The sequence below is a fragment of the Carassius carassius genome, chromosome 2 (assembly GCF_963082965.1).
Source record: "Carassius carassius chromosome 2, fCarCar2.1, whole genome shotgun sequence".
NCBI lineage: Eukaryota > Metazoa > Chordata > Actinopteri > Cypriniformes > Cyprinidae > Carassius > Carassius carassius.
In genome coordinates, this window is record NC_081756.1 from 2,671,096 (window position 1) to 2,693,450 (window position 22,355).

General features: G+C 37.9%; 2 protein-coding genes across 2 annotated transcripts; one reads left to right on the forward strand and one right to left on the reverse strand.

Moving 5' to 3' along the window:
- Positions 1 to 9,779: 9,779 nt before the first annotated feature.
- Positions 9,780 to 13,891, reverse strand: LOC132099967 (uncharacterized). Its single transcript, XM_059505791.1, has 2 exons — positions 13,233 to 13,891; positions 9,780 to 10,056 (listed from the first exon to the last, which is right to left on the reverse strand). The coding sequence occupies exon 1, from the start codon at positions 13,884 to 13,886 to the stop codon at positions 13,236 to 13,238; it is 651 nt and encodes a 216-aa protein (XP_059361774.1). The 5' UTR covers positions 13,887 to 13,891; the 3' UTR covers positions 9,780 to 10,056; positions 13,233 to 13,235.
- Positions 13,892 to 14,940: 1,049 nt separating this feature from the next.
- LOC132095813 (fucolectin-5-like) lies at positions 14,941 to 16,871 on the forward strand. Its single transcript, XM_059500899.1, has 4 exons — positions 14,941 to 14,974; positions 15,432 to 15,711; positions 15,805 to 15,944; positions 16,709 to 16,871. The coding sequence occupies exons 1-4, from the start codon at positions 14,941 to 14,943 to the stop codon at positions 16,729 to 16,731; spliced, it is 477 nt and encodes a 158-aa protein (XP_059356882.1). The 3' UTR covers positions 16,732 to 16,871.
- Positions 16,872 to 22,355: the final 5,484 nt, after the last annotated feature.

Sequence of the window (22,355 nt, forward strand, 5' to 3'; positions counted from 1 at the left end):
AAGAGCTGTGTTTGTGTTTGCCATGTCGTCGAAACGCTGTTATTTTCATCTCGGAGTCCAATCATCTTTGTTTGGGCTTCCCAGGGTCGCTGTACTTGAAGATTAATGGTTAAAATTTATGTTTAACTCTGTTCCCGAAAATTATAATCCACATGTAAAACTATGTGCAGCACATTTTGCTGAGGACAGCTTCCTCAATCTCAACCAGTTTAATGCCGGATTCGCAAAAAGATTATTCTTGAAAGATGGAGCAGTTCCCTCTTTGTCTGGAGAAGGGGTTGTTTATGAACCACAACCGGTAAGTGTATTTTATTATTTAAGTTGGTGCGTTTAACAGTTTCTGTAACTTACTACACAAAGGGCAATGCTGTTTAGCTTAGTTAACTAGATGGTAGGGCTGTGCAAAAAAACCGAATGAGATTTTCATGCGCATCCCGTTAGTAAAAATGCTCCTGTGATTATAAGTACATCTCCAGCACATGCTTCTGCCCAGTTGCTTCTCAAAACTAGTCCAATCGCATTTCGAGGAGGGCAGTGCACGCTCAGCTGCTGTTGAATCACAACACAGGAGCCGCTGGCACAATCAGAACTCGTTAAGTATTTCTGAAGGAGGGACTTTATAGAACAAGGAAGTCATCAGCCCGTTTTTGTGACAGTGAAAACAGCGGTATACAGATAGGTGAATTGTGTGAAAAATACTATTTTTTTACACGCGAAACATGAACACATGTTATATTGCACACTGTAAACACAATCAAAGCTTCAAAAAAGCGCGAAAAATGGGACCTTTAAATAAAACTGAAATAAAACTGAACTTGAAATATATACTTTTTTTTTTACAGACATTGTACAGGTATTGTAAACTTAATACACCCTTTTTACCCATTTAATATATTTTAGTGTTTGTTTTAAATTTCAGAGAACTCGTAGCAGTAAAATATAAAACAATAAACACCATATATATATATGTATATACAAACCCGATTCCAAAAAAGCTGGAACACTGTACAAATTGTGAATAAAAACAGAATGCAATGATGTGGAAGTTTCAAATTTCAATAATTTAATGTATTCAATTCAATAATAAGATGATGATAACTTCAAACTCTTAGCAATTTTTCTCTGAGAAACTCCTTTTCTGATATTGCTCCACTATTTTTCGCCGCAGCATTGGGGGAACTGGTGATCCTCTGCCCATCTTGACTTCTGAGAGACACTGCCACTCTGAGAGGCTCTTTTTATACCCAAACATGTTGTCAGTTGACATAATAAGTTGCAAATTTGTCCTCCATCTGTTCCTTACATATACATTTAACAAATACTCTCAAATTCAAGGACTTAAACCACATAAGCACAGGTAAGTTTTTTGGTATTTTCACCTACATTTTAATGTTTACCCCACAAACAAAAAATAAAAAAATAAAAAAGGTTTCGTTGTAAAGAAAACCCTTTAAAATACAATATATGGGTGTAATTCTTTATAAATAACATTATATAGGTTTCAAATATTACAATAAACACAAAAAACAGGCGCTTTCTGGCTTTGAAAAAAAGTTTTTTTTTTTACATTTTTTTATCTGTAATTTAGGTTCTATTAGGAACATGATAATATGTCGTGGTCACAAGATATGAATTTGTGGGAACATCGTATTAACTCATGGGAAGTTCATATTATGTAGTGGCCACAATATCATTTTGATGAGGTAACGATATCCTTATGTTTTTTTTATTATATTTTTGAATGGTAATATACTATGGTTTCCACACAAAAAAAGGAATAAGCACAACTATTTTCTATATTGCTAATCACAATTGTTTCTTGAGCAGCACATCAGCATATTAGAATGATGTCACTGAAGACTGGAGTGATGTTGCTGAAAATTCAGCTTTGATCACATAAATAAATTACATTTTAAAATGTATTTACATAACTGTTATTATAAATTGAAATTATATTCCACAATAATTATTCACTATACGGTGACCTCGGAATAAGAGAGAAACAGACTAATATTAGCGTAGATGCCATTCTTCTAATGATGTAGCAAGTACATCGGGTGTTATGGGAAGTGTTCCCGGTTCCGGTTTACCTAATTAATGCAGCCTAAAAATCCTTTAACAGATTTGGAAATTAAAAGCATATTAGTATGTTATGTGTAAGCCAGGTTAAAGAGATGGGTCTTTAATCTAGATTTAAACTGCAAGAGTGTGTCTGCCTCCCGAACAATGTTAGGTAGGTTATTCCAGAGTTTAGGTGCCAAATAGGAAAAGGATCTGCCGCCCGCAGTTGATAAATGCATGGATTAACATTCCTGCATTTGACATTGAGAGCATAGGCCGTAATTTAGATATATTTTTGTGATGGAAAAATGCAGTTTTACAAATGCTAGAAATATGGCTAAGGAAATATCAAATAACACACCTAGGTTCATAAGTGATGGTGAAGAATTAAGCAGGGATGTGCAGAGAGTTCCTCAGGGACAGGGGCTCAAATGTAAAATATGGGCAATGAAAAACAAACTATAGGTCAAAATTTCAGATACAGTACTATTTTATGCTTCTGCATAGAAGTCACTTATGGCCATCAAGCCTGCATTTATTTTATCTAACTTTTAATATACTTTAAAATACATTTTATGCAATGCTGATTTATTTTCAGTGTTGGAAACTTGCTTTTTCAGGATTCTTTGATAAATAAAAAGTAAAAAAAAAAGAACAGCATTTATTTAAAATATATCTTTTGTAACAATGTACACTACTGTTCAAAAGACTGAAGTCAGTATTTATTTTTATTTATTCATTTTTTAAAGAGTTTTTATTCATCAAATATTTGTTAAATTGATTTAATAGCTTTGATCACAGCAATAAATATTTTTAAAACATATTAAAATAGAAAAACATTCTTTTAAATCGAGTTAAATTTATTATAATTTTTTTTTTAATAGTTTTATTTTCTGTATTTTTGTTCAAATAAATGAAGGATTGGTAGAGCATTGCATTAGCAGTACAAGAGGTTGTGGGTTTGATTCCCAGGTAACATGTTAGGTTAAAAATGTTAGTCTGAATGCACTGTAAGTTGCTTTGGATAAAAGCGTCTGCTAAATGCATAAATTATTAAGTAATTATTAATTAATTAATAAAATTCCTTTCACATTACCATTTCGCCAGCCTACACTTCACATAACAGGCCTGTAAGTGGCACTTCGGGCTTCATTAACTACGATAGTTTCATGAAATAGTCATCAGTGTAAATATAAGTTAAATGAATAGACTATCGATTTCCATTATTGCAACGTTTGGCGCTGCACAGTTTTGTGAAGTGCTTTTATAGTCATTTAGCATCCATTTTCTCACCAATGTAATTTGATTTATAAAATGTGACAACCCGCAGATCCAGATTGCTCCACAAATGTAAGGACAACTGTCCATGTAATTTTCAACTGATTTATGAATAAGAATGATAAATGACCACTCCACTTCTCATTACTGTCCAATGAAATTTGAACTAAAACGTGGTTGGTGTATTATACATGAAACTGGGCAATGATGAATTATGTAATATTCTAAAATAACTAAATCTACACACTAGCTTTAATTATTGATAAAACAAGTTTTACATATTGTTTAGTTTATTTATTCCTTCTGGCGATCCACTCACTGAAAGAAGGTTTCCAAACAGACTGTTGAATATCAGTCAGTCAAGTAAAATGCACACAACCATAGTAACGCCTCAGGTGACAAATATGTAAAAATAAACAGGAATTTTCAGACTTTTGAGCGATTGATTACTGTTTTGTACACATTATGTTAATTATAATTCAAATGCATTTTGTTTTATTGAGCCCAATATCATTGCTCTTTGTCTGAGAGGGGCACTTTTGAATGATTATGAAAAAGGGCAGGGGCTTGAGCCCCCAAATACCCCCCCTCACCCCCCTTCTGCACATGCCTGATTACAAGAAAGGATTGGAGCACTATATTATTGTTTTATGTAAAGGTGCTTTGTCAATGGTAGCACTCGCTGGCTCAAGGACTCCTCTCAGGGCCAATCACAACAGGCTTGGCCAGCTGACCAATCAGAGCAGAGTAGGCTTATTGAAGGAAGGGGTTTGCTCAGAACTTGCTTAGAATTAATCATTTCAAAATCAATGTCAAATTACTCTAATATTAAATGTATATTCTAAGAAAATTACCATGTGATTCTGACCTGCATTTAAACCTGTTGTATGAGACACCAACACAATCTTAAGACACTTTAAATTACCATATGCTCTTTAACCTGCTCTTTAAAGGTCCCGTTCTTCATGATCCCATGTTTCAAACTTTAGTTAGTGTGTAATGTTGTTGTTAGAGTATAATTAATATCTGTAAAATGATAAAGCTCCATAAAGTTCAATGCCAAGCGAGATATTTTAACAGAATTCGCCTACAACGAACGACCCGTTTGGACTACATCCCTCTAGTTCCTTCATAAATTACGTCACTAGAACAGTGTTTTGACTAACCTCCACCCACAGGAATACAAAGAAAAGGGGGCGTGGTCTTGTTGCGCTCCAACGGAGAAGAGGAGGAGTTGCGTTTGTAGAGTATGTTTGTTGCCATGTCGTTGAAACGCTGTTATTTTCATCTCGGAGTCCAATCATCTTTGTTTGGGCTTCCCAGGGACGCTGAACTTGGAGATTAATGGTTACAATTCATGTTTAACTCGGTTCCCGAAAATTATAATCTACATGTAAAACTATGTGCAGCACATTTTGCTGAGGACAGCTTCCTCAATCTCAATCAGTTTAATGCTGGATTCGCACAAAGATTATTCTTGAAAGATGGAGCAGTTCCCTCTTTGTCTGGAGAAGGCGTTGTTTATGGACCACAACCGGTAAGTGTATTTTATTATTTAAGTTGGTGCGTTTAACAGTTTCTGTAACTTATTACACAAAGGGCAACGCTTTTTAGCTTTGTTAACTAGATGGTAGGGCTGTGCAAAAAAAACGAATGCGATTTTCATGCGCATCTCGTCAGTAAAAACGCTCCTGGGATTATAAGTACATCTCCAGCATGTGCGTTCAGATCAGGGTTGCCAGGTTTTCAAAACAAATCCTGCCCAGTTGCTTCTCAAAACTAGTCCAATCGTGTTTCCAGGAGGGTAACGTGCGCTCAGCTGCTGTCGAATCACAACACAGGAACCGCTGGCACAATCAGAACTCGTTACGTATTTCTGAAGGAGGGGCTTTATAGAACAAGGAAGTCATCAGCCCGTTTTTATCACAGTGAAAACAGCGGTAAACAGATAAGTTAATTGTGTGAAAAATACTTTTTTTTTACACACGAAACATGAACACATGTTATATTGCACACTGTAAACACAATCAAAGCTTAAAAAAAACACGAAAAACGGGACCTTTAAAATAAATTAGCCTTTTTAAAACCCCAAACTGTTTTATTTATTGCTGAAGAAATATGCATCATACATACATTTCTTAGTTAATGCTCAAACTGTAATTTAAACACATAAATCTTTAATTTAGACCTAAATATATTTTGAAAGTTGGGTGATTGACCTCACGAAAGAAGATATCAGTCATGTGAAGGAAAATAATGTACTTCTGTCCTAGTTTCTGTTTTCCTTTTTTGGTCATGTATCCTGTTCCTGTTTGGTTGATTGATTATTCATCTCATCTGAGTTTGTAATTATTCTGTCTTTATTAGTTCCTGTCTGTTCCTTAGTTGGTTGTCTGGTCTACTAAGTTACTAGTTTTTTTTGTGTGAGCTTGCTGAAAAGTTTCCTTTGGTGGATTTCCCCAGCGTGTTTGTATTAAAAACTGTTAAATGGATTATTGACTCCTGCGTTCTCCCTGAAACTGTGCAAACTGTGACAAACAATAATTGCTTACAGTGTTGCTTATGTCTGAGTCTGCAGCAAAACAGCCAGAAATGAGATCTGTCTGAGATCTGTGCGAAGTGACGGCTCTTTGCTTGAACTTTGAGCAGATGATGTACTCCTGTGGAGCTCCTGATTTACATCCTGCCTGAGATCATTCAAATACACACAAAACAACATGGAAATGATCAGCGAACAGACTGATGGAGTGGTAATCATGAACTAAAGATCTGTGGGTTCATCTAGAGCAGGGGTGTCAAACTCAATTCCTGTAGGGCCTGAGCCCTGCTGAGTTTTGTTACAACCCTGCTCCAAAAAAGAGAGCATGTTGTTTTCAAATAAGCCTGAAGGACTTGATTCCAGGTGAGTTTAATAAGGGCTCCGGCCCTCCAGGAATTGAGTTTGCCACCCCTGATCTAGAGCTACTATAGTTAACATACTGTACATCAAGTCTATATACAGAAGATATTACGACATACAGTATAATTCATCATTGGACAAAGTAAAAGGCAACTTTCTACAGCTGTCTACACTTTCATCACCCGAAGTCCAGCATCTTTTGAAATATCAGGATGTAACAAGGTGGAAGAGGAGAGAGCAGAGCAGTTGTAGTTGTGAATTAGAGTCTCACATTATTATCAATATCATGTTTAGAATTCTGTTGTGTATATCTCTGATTAATCTTTTAATTTTCATTGTGTTTTTGTTGCCAAAGCCATTCATCTACTTTTTAAAATCCCCATTTCTTTCTCTCTGTTGAGTGTTGTGAGCTGGCGAGTGTGCCACTATTCTTTTGTACTTTGTAAATATTGTAAATAGTAGTGTAGGGATTCTGTGCCAGTTTTCTGGCACCTCTTATTTACATATACTTTATTTTAAGGGTTTTTCAAAAATAAACACAGAACAGACAAACAACAGTGTCTCGGACTACACAAGTGAAAAAAAAACAAAAACAAAAGTAGTACTGTGGTAAAAACCTGCAAGGTGCCTAGAAAGGTGTTCAGCTTCAACCTGAGGAGCCACTAGGTGCTGGTTGATCAGTTGATTTGTCCAAATGGCCCAGAAATGGACCCTAGACAGCGGAACATTTTTCAATGGAATAAGTCTTCAAGAATTTGAGTCTTTCCATTTGATTAACAGAGACCATGTCCACAATCCACATTCAACAGGAAGGGAGTAAGGGTGACTTCCAGTTCTTAAGCACAAGTCTCTAAGACACAATCATACTTAGGGTTAAAGACTGTTGTATTGTCCCTGGGATGCAGGAGGTGCGCTGTGAAAACCAAAGATAGCAAGTTCTGCATCTGGTGGAAGATGCATATTGTAAGCCTTGGAGTACCAGTCAAATATTTCTCACCAAAGCCCAGACAATAAAGGGTAAAACCAGAAAGCATGAGAAGTTGTATCCTCTGCCACCGGTCACACATTGGTGAAACAGAGGGGGACATTTTGTTCAGTTTGGTTTTTTTGTGTAATGCAAGCGATGAACAACCTTGAACTGGATCAGTTGGTGTCTGCTGTTAACTGAGCAGTCCGGTATTGTGGCCAGACGCTTGTCCCACATATCAGCAGAGAGCTCGACTCCCAGGTCTTCCTCCCAAGCTGCTTAAAATTCTTAGTGGAGGCTTCAACAAAGCTTTCAATTAAACAAACAAATTTGGAAATAAGATGCCTAGAATCTGGAGGATCTAGAAAAATGTCACACACTTTTCAGGGAGTTTTCAGCGAAATTACAGATTTTGGATTTTACATAATGCCTAATTTGTAGATAATGAAAGAAGTGTGCATGAGGCAAATCAAATTTATCTTCTTTTAAATTTATTTATTGATTGACTCTAACAAAGCCCTTCTCCTTCCAGACAAATAAGTTCTATCAGTCCAGGGGGGTAAAAAAGAATGATTATAACAAATTGGCATATGAACAGAGGTCTCTGGAAAAGACTTTCCTCACCTGATTTAAAATTTTTACTGAATTCTTTAACACAAAATTTCGTTGTGGGCCTATCCAACTTGGAGAACAACATGGCTGCTAAGGAAGTGCCAACAGCCAGGCCAGTCTCCATTTGTGCCCACAGTGGGACATCAGGGGTCAAACTGGTCAGAGTCCCCTCCACCCAATACATTAAAGCCCTAACATTGGTGGCCCAATAATAATAATAATGCTTAAATACAGGCATACCCAGACAACCTCCAGATTTGGATTTTTGTAGATGCATTTTAGAGATCCTGTATGTGTCTTAAAGTTCCAAACATAAGAGACGATTATAGAGTCCAGTTCCCATAAGAAAGTAGAGGTAAGAAAAACAGGGAGATTCTGGCAAAGATATAGGAATCTGGAAAGAGAAACTATTTTTACTTAATTTATATGCCCAATCATTGACAAAGGTAAAAGTTTCCAGCTCCTTATATTGAGTTGACTCATTCAGTTTGATGGTAATGTATTCTACAAATTTACTGTCAGTAAGCAGAGATGGATTGAAACGCCAAGAATAAGATAGCTTCGGGAGAGATGGACATGGTAAGGGGGCTGTGATCGGAGATCAATATGCTGTGGTACCTGGTATCAGTAACATGCGAAATTAACTCAGAATCAACCAGAAAGTAATCTATTCTACTATAAGATTTGTGGACATCTGAATAGTAAGAATAATCTCCGTCAATAGGGTGCTGAATTCACCAAATATCCACTTAATTTCGTCAATTAAGCAGGTTATTTAAAACTTTTTGCACATGGTTTGGATCATGTCCTGAAAAGCATTTCATCACCTCAGTGGTATAATCACCAATCACCGGTTTCTTACCAACTACCAGTTTAGGCTGAAGAGAACGATGTGCTTGATCCACTTTAACCAGGCGAGGAAAATGCTCTTCTCCGAGCAGTTGGGGGATCAGCCTGGAGACAAATTCAGTGAGTTTACCCTCCTCCTCGCACACTTGTATCCGCACGATCTTAATATTATACCTTCTTGACTGAGCTTCTAGATCCAACACTTTAGCACAGAGCTGATTATTTTGCTAAGACAGCTCTGAGTACTTGGTTTCCAACTCTTGCATCCATGCTTCATAGTTGTTCGTAGCCAGCTCTTTATTAGCCACATGAGCCTGTAGCTCAGCCTCCGATGTCTCAAGCTTCTGCAAGTTGAGTTTGAAAGCATCAAAGTGGGGTTAGCTCCCTGCAAGATTGACTCGGACATCTCTTTATATACTGTATCTCCTTGCATATATCATAAGCGGTATCTGGTACTTTTTCCACCGTGTCAAGTGAGCTAGCTTTAGTGTTAGCTCCTGATACTTGGTCGTCAGAGTTCTTTACTTTGGAGGCATTTGACTTCGGCATTATTGAATTGAGACAGAAATTCAAATTAAATAGCAAAGTAGAAACCCTTTGATGGCATAAAACTAAGTAAAAACACGGATAAATAATAACTTTGTCGAGGCCTTGGAGAGGAGCCCTAACAAAACGCGCGTCTGTACCTCAGACATATCACACCCTGTTTTCTTTATTGTAAATGTCATTTTTATGCTTCAGATTGGGAGTTGGGGAAGACTGCTTACATTTATTTCATTTTTCTTTGGCATAGGCTTCTTAGAGTTCCTGGGTTTAGTTAGTGATATGTTTGTTTATGAAGTTATTATATAGTTTTATTTTTCTCCCCATGACGGAAAGATTTCCCATACAACATGAAAATACAACTGTATGTGTGTTTAGTATAATTGGAATTACATGGGAATAAAAACACAAATACTGTTCATGTCAAGCTGTCAATGATAAAATTAAACACTTTCCTCATTTTTTAAACATGCATCCTTATTTTGAATATCTTCTTAATTCAATTCAATTCAAGTTTATTTGTATAGCGCTTTTTACAATACAAATCGTTACAAAGCAACTTTACAGAAAATTATGTTTCTACAATATTTAGTAGTAGCTAGTAGTTTGTGCACGTTTGACAGGATTTTAGAAAAAATAAAAAAATAATAATAATACAAGACGTAGTCAGCTAGACGATGAACTATCAATATTATTAATTAATAGTAATTATATGATGCAGTCACACATGTAGCAATAATTGTTAGTTCTGTTTGTTGATTCAAGGTTAGGATCATCTGGGGTCCTCTGAGGGTCAGCATTATCTCTTCTCAGGTGTTCTGGATCCAGACTGGAGCTTGTGTAAATCCTAGTTACGCAAAACATAGAAACAAAATAGAGACATCATTAGCATAGCTGCTGATCCAACAAAGTAAAATTAGTTTAACCCAAGCTAAAGAATAAAAATGCAGATGCAACTACACTCACAATTTAAGAGATACATTATTCGAATGCTTGGCGAAAGAGATGCGTTTTTAATCTAGATTTAAACAGAGAGAGTGTGTCTGAACCCCGAACATTATCAGGAAGGCTATTCCAGAGTTTGGTAGCCAAATGTGAAAAAGCTCTACCTCCTTTAGTGGACTTTGCTATCCTAGGAACTACCAAAAGTCCAGCGTTTTGTGACCTTAGGGTGCGTGATGGGTTGTAGCGTGGTAGAAGGCTAGTTAGGTACGCAGGAGCTAAACCATTTAGGGCCTTATAGGTAAGTAATGATAATTTGTAACTGATACGGAACTTAATAGGTAGCCAGTGCAGAGACTGTAAAATTGGGGTGATATGATCATATTTTTTTGACCTGGTTAGGACTCTAGCTGATGCATTTTGGACTACCTGTAGCTTGTTTATTGACGAAGCAGGACAACCACCTAGAAGTGCATTACAATAGTCCAGTCTAGAGGTCATAAATGCATGAACTAGCTTTTCTGCATCAGAAACAGATAGCATGTTTCGTAGCTTGGCAATGTTTCTAAGATGGAAGAATGCAGTTTTTGTAACATTGGAAATATGATTTTCAAAAGACAATTTGCTGTCCAATATAACACCCAGATTTTTGACTGTAGAGGAAGTAACAGTACATCCGTCTAGCTGCAGATTGTAATCTACAAGATTCTGTGTGGTGTTTTTTGGTCCAATAATTAATATCTCTGTCTTATCCGAATTTAGTTGGAGAAAATTATTTGTCATCCAATCTTTTACATTTTTAACACACTCTGTTAGCTTAGATAATTGGGAAGTTTCATCTGGTCTCGTTGAGATATATAGCTGAGTATCATCAGCATAACAGTGGAAGCTAATTCCGTATTTTCTAATAATATTACCAAGGGGCAACATGTATATTGAAAATAGAAGGGGACCTAGGACGGATCCTTGTGGCACTCCATATTTTACTGATGATAAATGAGATGACACCCCATTTAAGTAAACAAAATGGTAGCGATCGGACAGGTAGGATCTAAACCATCTTAGAGCCTGCCCTTGAATACCTGTATAGTTTTGTAATCGATCTATGAGTATGTCATGATCTATGGTGTCGAACGCAGCACTAAGATCAAGTAAGACTAGAAATGAGATGCAGCCTTGATCTGACGCAAGGAGCAGGTCATTTTTAATTTTAACAAGTGCAGTTTCTGTGCTATGGTGGGGCCTAAAACCTGACTGAAATTCTTAATACAGATAATTTTTATGCAGGAAGGTGCTCAATTGAGCAGACACAACTTTTTCTAAAATTTTAGACATAAATGGAAGATTTGAAATAGGCCTATAATTTGCCAGTACACTAGGATCTAGTTTTGGTTTCTTAATAAGAGGCTTGATAACCGCCAGCTTGAATGGTTTTGGGACGTGACCTAAAGATAACGACGAGTTAATGATATTGAGAAGCGGTTCTTCGGCTACAGGTAACAGCTCTTTTAGTAATTTAGTGGGTACAGGATCTAATAAACATGTTGTTGGTTTAGATACAGTGATAAGTTTATTTAGCTCTTCCTGTCCTATATTTGTAAAGCACTGCAGTTTATCTTTGGGTGCGATGGATGAAACTGAAGTGTTAGACGCCGTAGAATCTACATTTGCTATTGTATTTCTAATGTTATCTATTTTATCAGTGAAGAAATTCATAAAGTCATTACTATTTAACGTTGGTGGAATATTTGAATCAGGTGGCATCTGGTACTTTGTTAATTTGGCCACTGTGCTAAATAAAAACCTTGGATTGTTTTGGTTATTTTCAATGAGTTTGTGGATATGCTCTGCCCTAGCAGTTTCTAGAACCTGTCTATAGCTGGACATACTGTTTTTCCCTGCAATTCTAAAAACTTCCAAGTTAGTTTTTCTCCATTTGCGTTCAAGACTACGAGTTACTTTCTTGAGAGAGTGAGTATTACTGTTATACCATGGCACAGTACGTTTTTCTCTAACCTTTTTCAATTTGATGGGGGCAACAGCTTCTAATGTATTAGAGAAAATAGTGCCCATGTTGTCAGTAATTTCGTCTAATTCATGTGTATTTTTGGGTACAAATAGCAGTTGAGATAGATCAGGCAGGTTATTTGCGAATCTTTCTTTGGTGGCTGGAACAATAGTTCTGCCCAGACGGTAACGCTGAGACATATAGTTAATATCAGTTATACGCAACATGCACGATACAAGGAAATGGTCTGTAATATCATCACTTTGGGGTACAATATCTATAGCAGTAAGATCGATTCCATGCAATATAATTAAATCTAGTGTATGATTAAAACGATGAGTGGTCCCGGTGACATTTTGCTTGACTCCAAAGGAGTTTATTAGGTCAGTAAACGCAAGTCCTAATGTATCATTTGCATTATCAATGTGAATATAAAAAACACCCATGATTAGCGGCTTATCAACTGTAACTAGAAGGTCTGAGAGGAAATCTGCAAATTCTTTTAGGAATTCTGTATACAGCCCTGGTGGTCTATACACAGTAGCCAGAGCAAGAGATTCATTAGATTTATTTTGCATGTCTGACAGTGTAACATTTAGCAGAAGTATTTCAAAAGAGTTAAACCTGTATCCTGTTTTCTGGGTAACATTGAGAATATCACTATATATTGTTGCAACACCTCCGCCACGACCAGTCTGACGGGGCTCATGCTTATAACAGTAGTTCGGTGGAGTAGACTCATTTAGACCAAAATAATCATTTGGTTTTAGCCAGGTTTCAGTCAAGCAGAGTACATCAAAACTATTTTCTGTGATTATTTCATTTACAATAACTGCTTTGGGTGTGAGTGATCTAATATTTATGAGCCCAAACTTTAAAAATTGTTTTTGTTCATTTACTTTACAGTTTTCTGGTTTAATTACGATAAGATTTTTTCTAGATCCTACATTATATTTTGACCTCACTATTCGGGGAACAGACACAGTCTTAATAGTTTTTACAGCGCAAGTACTTTTATCATTTAAGCGGGTGGAACAAAACTCATCATAATAGTTATTAGAGAATTGTCTTACTAGTCACATGGAGCGAAGTGTCCTGGAGATGTTGTCAGAGAGCAGCTCCGCTCCGATTCTGCTGGGGTGTAATCCATCAGCGCGAAACAGCCTAGGACGCTCCCAGAAAAGATTCCAGTTATTAACAAATAGCAGTTTCTGTTCTTTACACCATGACAACAACCATTCATTTAAAGCAAAAAGTCTACTGAACCTTTCGTGTCCTCGTCGATACGTGGGCAGTGGTCCTGACACGACGATCGTCGCCGCGGGCGTCGTGCTGCGAACCGTCTCGATCAGGCTGCTGAAGTCCCTCTTCAGCGTCTCCGTCTGCTGCAGCTTGGTGTCGTTAACCCCGGCATGAAGCACGACCGCTCTGGGGCTCTCGTCGGCCTTCAGGATCGCGGGTATCTGCGCAGAAACATCGAGAACACGAGCACCAGGCAAACAATGAGTGTGCACTTTACCTTCGGCTAACGTAGCACTTACGTGTCGGACGATGGAGTCTCCGATGATCACAGCGTCGCGTCCTGTCTCGCGGAGGGGAGCGAAGCGGTTCCGGATGGAGATGTCGAAGGCAGGAGGGGGAGAAGTCGTCGCCCGGGACCCGGCTCGTGTCCTCCGCTGTGGATGCACCCAGGGTCCGTGGTGTCCCGGCGTCGCAGTGAAGGACATCTGGGTAGATTGCGTCCTGGGTGCACCGGGCCTGTGCAGAGAAACACACGGAGTAGACGTGGTGGGACTGTTTGCAGCACGCGGTATACTTACCCCGGACTTGTGAGCGTCAGCCCGGGATGATTCCAGCGCGGCTCTCCGCTCTCTCAGCTGGGCCTGCCTCACCTCCAGGTGGCGAATCTGCTTTCCCACGGCCTCGAGCTCGAGCTGCACAGAGTGGAGACATTCATCCGCCATTAAAGCACGTAACAGTGAGTACAGCAGTGGTAATGTGTGAGAATAGAGTATTAGCAATGTAAGCGCAGTTAGCTGCAACCACGCTTGCTGATGCTAACGGGCTAAAAGCTAATAGCGGACCCGGGAGATCAAAATAAAACTAGTGATAGCGAGGCGCTCTGATTGTTTTTGTTGTAGAATACAATAGAGGATATATTCACACGTTATATAAACGGAAGCGATGATGTATAAAATTGATTTTTGAGTTAAAAAGAGTCAATGAAAAGAATATAGTGACGGAGCTCAAACGCAGTACAGCCGCCAACAACAAACAGTCACAAGTATTAATCACACAAGTATTTCTAGACTATTTATCCAATTGCTTTCATTCAGATGATACTTTACCACATTGTTTTTCTCATTCAGTATGAACTACTAGAATTATAAAAGAAACTGTATAAATCTAATTGTTATGTTGATACAACTTTTTTAGATGATTCCTTTTAAGAAATTATCTTAATTTTAACCAATACTGAAAAAACTATATAAAAAAAAAAATAATAATAAAAGCATTGGGGGGATTTTGCCAGTTTTGTTTAGTAAATCAGACTTGACCTGAGAGGTGTTCTGAGAAAAGCAGTTCTGGAGGTCCTGTGATGTGTGAAATATATTCAGCAAACATCCAGCCAGATTTTCCTAAGGGAGGAGACTCAAGCTGCTAAGAGAAACACAAATAAAAAGAGGGATATATAGTAGAAGAGACAGCAGAAGTGGAAACTCACACCCTTGTCATATCTGACCATCACACTTATCTGGTTATTGGTTTTTAAAAAACAAGATGGAGGAACTCTCTTATCTGTTCTTACTTTTGGGTGAGTAAAAATGACAAGCATCAATCAAATGATATACAATTATAGATGCTGTTTAGCTATTCTTTATGAAAATATTTAAAGAATCAAATGCAAAATAAACTTGATCCACATCTCAGAAAGCAATGGAAATATTTTGTTTTTGTAACAGGTTTCTTTTCCATTCAGGAGAGTTCAGAAAACTTGGAAGGTAAAAAGTAGTAACTAATGTCCCATTAATTAACATACATTAACTAACATTAACAAAAAAAAAAATGTTAATGATGGTTAAAAAAGTACAACTGCTCATAGTAAGTTCATAGTAAGTGTAGATCCATTAAAATATTAACTTCAGATTTGAATGTAGTAATAAATGGAACTGAGTGTTTTGGATTGGAATTTCATATCTGAACCCAAAATTAAATGTACTGAAACTTCACAAATTTGAGTCTTGACCCTCTGTCTCTTTAAATGTTTTTAGAGAATTTGGCATTAAAAGGAACAGCTGTACAGTCATCCACATATTACACCTGGGGAGCTGCAAACGCCATCGACGGCATCAGATACGCTCCAGGTTTAGCCTCAAGCTGCTCCCACACAGAGAGGGAGCTCAACCCGTGGTGGAGGCTGGACCTGCTGAATTCTTACTCCATTTCCAGCGTGACCGTCACCAACAGAGCCGACGGCTGGCTGGATGAAACGACTGGAGTAGAGATCCGCATCGGAAACTCTCTGGAGAACAATGGCAACAACAATCCAAGGTGAAGTTATGAAAACAGTTATGAATGTGTCAGGAGAACTGGATTAGAGCAGGTCAGCTGATTGTGTCATGGTTTCTCTCTTTCTCTCTGCAGATGTCATGTCACTTCACTTGTTCCAGCAGCCAGTTCTGTCAGTTTCTCTTGCGGTGGAATGGAAGGTCGTTATGTGAACATGTACATTCCTAACATCCAGGCGATTCTCACACTGTGTGAGGTGGAGGTTTATGGAACAGGTAATTTCTGACACTTCATTCTAGATTGTTAAAGTGCGGTCACATTAGTGAAATTTCATGTGGAAAAACATAGGTCCACTGTTGATAACATATGTAACGCAATAGCGATGTACAAAACACAGCTCACAAAGTTGTCACTTTCAAGCCCAGCATCTTTCTGTTGGTCGAATTTGCATGATCAACTCAAACATGTAGTGAAATCTGTGTGGGGAACTTTTGACATTGTGGGAAATTCTACGAGACTGAATCCAACTTCTTATTCATAGATTCTTATTGATGCTATCCCTTCCAGGTTAAAAATGTGATGCTTCCACCCTTCTTATTCATGTTACTATTTTAAAGGGGTCATATGATGCGTTTTCAAGTTTTCCTTTCTCTTTGGAGTGTTACAAGCTGTTTGTGAATAGATAAGATCCCTAAAGTTACAAAAACTAAAGTCTCAAACCAAAAAAAAAATCCTTTATAAAAGTTAAGACTTGCCATGCCCTCCCAAAATGGCTTGTTTTAAAATGCCCCGTTTACTCACTGTGGGAAGATTTGCATAACGCCGCCCAAATGTTCACGCAGAGAAAGAAGGAGTAACTTTAATTATCGCTGTAGTATTGTTGCCACCGCCGTCATTTGGTCTTTCAAAAGAGGACACAACTAGAAATCAGTGGTTAAGTAATGTTAATAACACTGTTCCAGAACAGGTCAACCCAAATATTTGCAAGTGTGCATATATATATATAAAAAAAAATTTTTTTTTTTTTTTTTTCATCTAGACTCTTGTGAAGACTTCATATGACCCAGCACCTGTGAGTAGATGATGTCTACACTGCAAGGACTCCAGACACAAAATGATGACATTTTCATTGCTTTAAAATGCACAAAGAGTTTGCTTGAATGCATATCTGGTATTTGTAAATATTATAATTTCAATTAGATTTAGATACAAGCTTTCTGATACAAGCTCATATAAAGACTATTCTGATTTTGTAAGAGAAAAACATGCATTTTCTGTAAAGCTGCTTTGAAACAATATGTGTTGTGAAATGTGTTATACAGATAAATCTGAATTAAACTGAATGAGCCAATGCATTGATATCTCCGACGTTTTTTTTTTTACATACCTGACATACCTTTCCATTTCATTTGTAATCTACAGTATACATATTCATTTTAATACTTTACTTCAAAATCAACATCAACTTTTGTTTTCTTCAGTAAAGGAACTTAACAAGCATATGAGAGTGAACATACAGTATATAGACAGAAGGGAACAGCAAATACTAAATGCAAATAATAAAATGCAACTGATAAAATAATGCATTTTTAGAATACAAAAAACATTGTTTTGTCTTTGCTCCTTTTGTTTTTGACATTAAATCAAATAACCTTTGATATTGTCTACAATAATCAACAGAATCTAGTGCAAATGCATCTGTCATTTAATTGCATGTACAGATATAACAGAATATAGAGAGAATACAAGACTTTTTCACATTGCAAACGGTTCTCAAAAGCAAAAATGCTTCAAAAAGCACCATATCTTGTGAGAAGTTTTTTAAAATAAACAGCCCAAAATGAGTAAGTTCATTCATTTATAGCTTTATTTTCTGTGTTTGATCACACCTTCTCCATAGACCTCCACCTCACACAAAGTAAGAATCCTATAATCTCCAGGAATGATCAGATTCACGTATCGACCCTCCATATTGTTACAAATGTAGGTGGAGGAAACACCAGCTGGAATGCGAGAAATCACAGCGCATCTAAAGAGAATCAGAGAAAACATAATTTAGATCTTTAATTTAGTCTTTCTTTATGTGTGTTTTCAGGGATTTTTATGGATATTAAGCTTCGATAGAGGATCTCACATGGGATTGTTGTTGCCGTTGTTCTCCAAAGAGTTTCCGATGCGAATCTCTGCTCCATTTATTCGTTCTGTTTGTGATTACGATGCTACTTACTCTGTAAATACTGTATAACTCAGATTTAGCCTGAGTATTGGTTGAGGAACATGCTGACCATGATTTTGTTAATCCTGGATTGAAATCAATGGCATGTTCAGCAGACCAGAGGCCATAAATTTATGACTGTGTGACGGTTCTTCCAGCTGCCAAATTATCTGGAAGGTGACCCAATGTCAAGAGAGTTTGCCAGCAAATTTTATAACTGAAAGTGTTTCAAGAGGTTTACTTAAATCTATAATGCATTTCCATCAAATCTGTCTGATGATGATGATCCGTCTGCCCATCTGATAGGATATCTTGCATTCTCTATTCCATGTCAGCATATCTGGTCGAGTCGATGCTGAGTGCCAATTTAAGTTGGCATTTTGTTGTGAGTTTTGCTGTGGGTGTGGCACTAACACTCTGTTGTGTGCTTGTAACAATATTTTGTTTTTACTCAATTACTTTTTTTGCATGGCTAATTGCAAAAGCAATTTCTTTTGTAGCTTTTCCTGTTCTGTGTCTACAGTCACCTGCTGGACCACCTGTGTTGTCTGTTGTTCTGAGATATATTCACTATCCTGCTGAAGCACACAAATTTTGTCTCTTACACAGAAAAGTTCTGACATGCCCTCTTCTTCCCGTTACGTTAACCCCTCCATATCAAGATGTCTCACAAGGGCACAAATAACAAACGAGGGACTTTTGTTGATGGCATTTCCGCTCTTTTCAATATCCAAAAATCCCACAATTTCACAAGAGTTTCTCTTGAATATGAATGCAACACTCCTATCACTTCCAGTTATTAAGTCTTCTAACTGATCCATGGTTTACTTGCACTTTGGGTGTGTGCAGTGTGATGTAGAAGAGCAGCAGATGACAATGCTCCAGGTATCGATGATCAACCTCAGTGCGTGATTTTCCTCCAGACTCCACATGGATGCTGGACGTTCCCACTCTCCTGTTACTGTGAGCCACAAGTTAAGATGAATGTCATCTGTGGATGCCGACCTTCACTGCGTTTCATGTCAGCAGAGCCTCCAAAATGTAGCACCCTCAATATCTGATAAGGGGAGATGTGAATTGTTAATGAAACACAGGACACAGAGCTGTTGCTTTTGTGTTATTTGACTTCATACTATGCTATTTACTCATCATGGTAATATTTTACTGAAAACTATGATGCATGGCCATGAAAGTAATCAATATACTGATCAATATGTTAAATTATTCTAATAGTGGATGTCTCAATACATATTGTTTGTATGAGGGCCCTTCCATTGGGCAGTACTGATAGATTACAGCAGTGAACTTAAATAACCCCATGAACCTTGGGTGATTTCCAGAGTATGACAGGAACATGTAAACTAAATTGGATGAATGTCTCATGGAATCATCACCAACAAATAGGAGGCATCAGAGTCTTTGTCTGTCCAGGCACATATATTTATACCTCTCTTTCTTACTGTAATTGGTAGTTCCAGTTTTTATTTGGCTATGCCTGTCTGCCTTACCACAATTTATTACTAGCCCACCTGGTCCATTTTTTAAAGGTGGTACTTGGCCGAATTAATCTTTTTTTTTTTTACTTTCACTCAAATGTGGCAGCCGTCATCTCGGCTTTGTTGCTGTGTTCAGTAAAGTCTTCATTTGGCTTCTGGAACTCTGTTTCTTGAGTTTTATTTTAAGATTTTGAGAAGACCATTGTTGGTTCCACAACACCGCTTCACCATCAGAGTCTCTGTATTTTCTTATAAACATTAAAAGCACTGCAACACATTTGATCAAGTTTTATTTAGTTCAACATAGCTGAAACATGAGTGACATGAGAGCGTTGCAACTACATGAAATACATTTTTAACAGGCAACATGTGCATGGTACTTTCCTTTACAATGTTATTTCAAACATGAATAGTACAGGAATTCCAACACCTAATACACCCTTTCAATATATTTTAGTGTTTTATTTTTTAGATTTCATAACTCATAACAGTGAAATTTAGAACAATAATCACCTTGTACATTACATTGTAGTCGCTAACTACGAGAACATGTTGTCCATCATTAGCATGGGATGTGTGATTCGCACACACAGTGCACAGACTGAACTCAATACAAATTTGTGAACATCAGAAAACAACCATATATTCACCTTTTAAAATAACCATTTGCATTTCTCATAACTTCTACATATTAACCCTCTGGAGTCTAAGGGTATTTTTGGGGCCTGGAGAAGTTTTGTGCTTAGAACATTTGTGCTTTTTTCAGTTTCTTATAAATATCTAAATGTACATGATTGTGTTTTTGAGAAAAAATTTTTTTATGCGTGGTTAGTGAAAGACTAAAAATGTTAAAACACTTGAAAAAGGCCATAAAACACATAGAGAAAAGTGAAGTGACATTCAGCCAAGTATGGTGACCCATACTCAGAATTTTTGCTCTGCATTTAACCCATCCGAAATGCACACACACAGAGCAGTGAACACACACACACACTGTGAACACACATTTTTGGAAAAAAACGGGCCCTTTAAGAAATTACTAATGACTTTAATTTGATGCATGAATATGAAGCTTTAAATAAATTTAAGTGTACCTTCATTACAAAAGATGCAGCAACCTGTTTCTGGTGGCGTGGCTCTTTATCTGCATCTGACACAAACCAAATGTAGAAAAATAGGAAAAATCAATGAATGAGTAGCAGTCAAATATTGAAGAAAAAAAACATTTTCAATCAAATATTACATAGGTTTGTATGAACAAACGTACTGATTAACTATACAGTCAAAAGAAATAATAGTTACATGCATAGGTGGAAATCACAGGTCGGGGGGGTCCAGACCCCCCCTATCTGAGGATTGTCCGCCCCTAAAATATAATTGAAATATGTGTATTGTAAATAATATAATGATATATAGTTATAAACTAATTGTGTAAGTAGTAAAACAATACAAATGCAAACGGAGCAACAACAAAAAAAGTTTTAAACATCTCTAGTTCCACCTGCTTTGCCTCACATTGCTTTGGTCCACTGCCTGCTCCCCTTTTACCTCACCACCACCGACACACACACACACACACACACACACACACACACACACACACACACACACACACACACACACACACACACACACACACAGTCTGGTCTGGTGCAAGAAAACAACGTGTTTTAGTAGTTGTGGATCTCCATAAGTCAAGCTTACTTTATTCACATTAAACATTGGATGAAGTGAGGCAGGGGGGCACAGTTTCCCCCAAATTTTGAGGTGAAAATGAGGAAGATTTAATGTTAATAAAATTCACTATTCATTTCAGTTCATGTCTCAGAATGTATATATTTTTGTTTGTAATTTCACAGTTGTAATACATGAAAGCTCTGCTTTTCTTTCGCGAATGTGCCGATTCTGCTGATGTAATTACAACCAGAGACTTTTGTTACAACCGCTAAATGAAAGAAAATGGGTGGGGGAGGCCAGGGAAACCAATCAGCATCGAGTGTTCACTTTCAGCGCTGAGGAGTGCTGAGAAAAGTAACATCATAGAGGAGGCTAGCCTCCCTTCTGGAATATCAACCAACCATCATAGAGACATAAATTAGGTTCCCTTTCATAGGTCACTTCGATGCTGGGGTGACGTACCGGTATGGGAACACCCCTCGGTGTGACGAATGTCTGAAGCCCTATACCATCTCGCCAATCCTATTGGCCAAATAGCGCTTGGCACCACCCTTACGCATGTGCACGCATCGTATACCTGGGTGCTGTGCGCTATTTCGCTGAATTTTCGAAAGTGTAAGGAACCGTGTACCAGGTTCATCACAAAGGGAGACTCACATGAAAGGTGCGTAGTATGTTTAGGCTTACATCACGCACAGGCGGCGCTTAGCGGCCTTTCTTTTTGTCCCCACTGTGTCGCCGCAAACAGCGCCTCGAGCAGCATTGGATCGAGTTGTGATGCCAAGCGTTCCCTCAGACACTCTGTGCAATTTAGCTTTCAGAATTCGAGGGACGGTTCAAGGGTCGGCTAAAGACGACCCGTTTATGACGGCTCACACAGCCGCCACTTTTTCGCTAGCGGCAGAGCCCGATGTTCATCCTGTTGGACTAATTCCTGCCGTGGACACGTTTCAGGATTATACACAACAAGACACAACGACTTTTTCGGTGACACGGAGGTGTGTGATGTCGATAAAACTGTGGATGTCAACCGAATTTCTTCTAGCCAGGGTTCGGCTGGGGATTTGTGCTTTCCGAGAAACTGTCACGACGGATGCGTCTTTGACCGGTTGGGGACCTGTTTGTCAAGGGCGCCCAGCCCACGGAGTGTGGACAGCGACACAACGCAGTTGGCACATAAACAGGTTAGAATTACTGGCAGTTTTTCTAGCCCTCCAGTATTTCTCGAATCTGCTGATCGGCCGTCATGTACTGCTCAGGTCAGACAACACAGCGGTTGTGTCATATCTGAATCATCA

Coding starts and splice junctions, on each gene's coding strand:
- LOC132099967 (XM_059505791.1), bottom strand. CDS start 13,886: ATGTCCTTCACTGCGACGCCGGGACACCACGGACCCTGGGTGCATCCA.
- LOC132095813 (XM_059500899.1), top strand. CDS start 14,941: ATGGAGGAACTCTCTTATCTGTTCTTACTTTTGG. Junction 14,975..15,431: donor TTATCTGTTCTTACTTTTGG/GTGAGTAAAAAT, acceptor AAATGTTTTTAG/AGAATTTGGCATTAAAAGGA. Junction 15,712..15,804: donor AATGGCAACAACAATCCAAG/GTGAAGTTATGA, acceptor TTCTCTCTGCAG/ATGTCATGTCACTTCACTTG.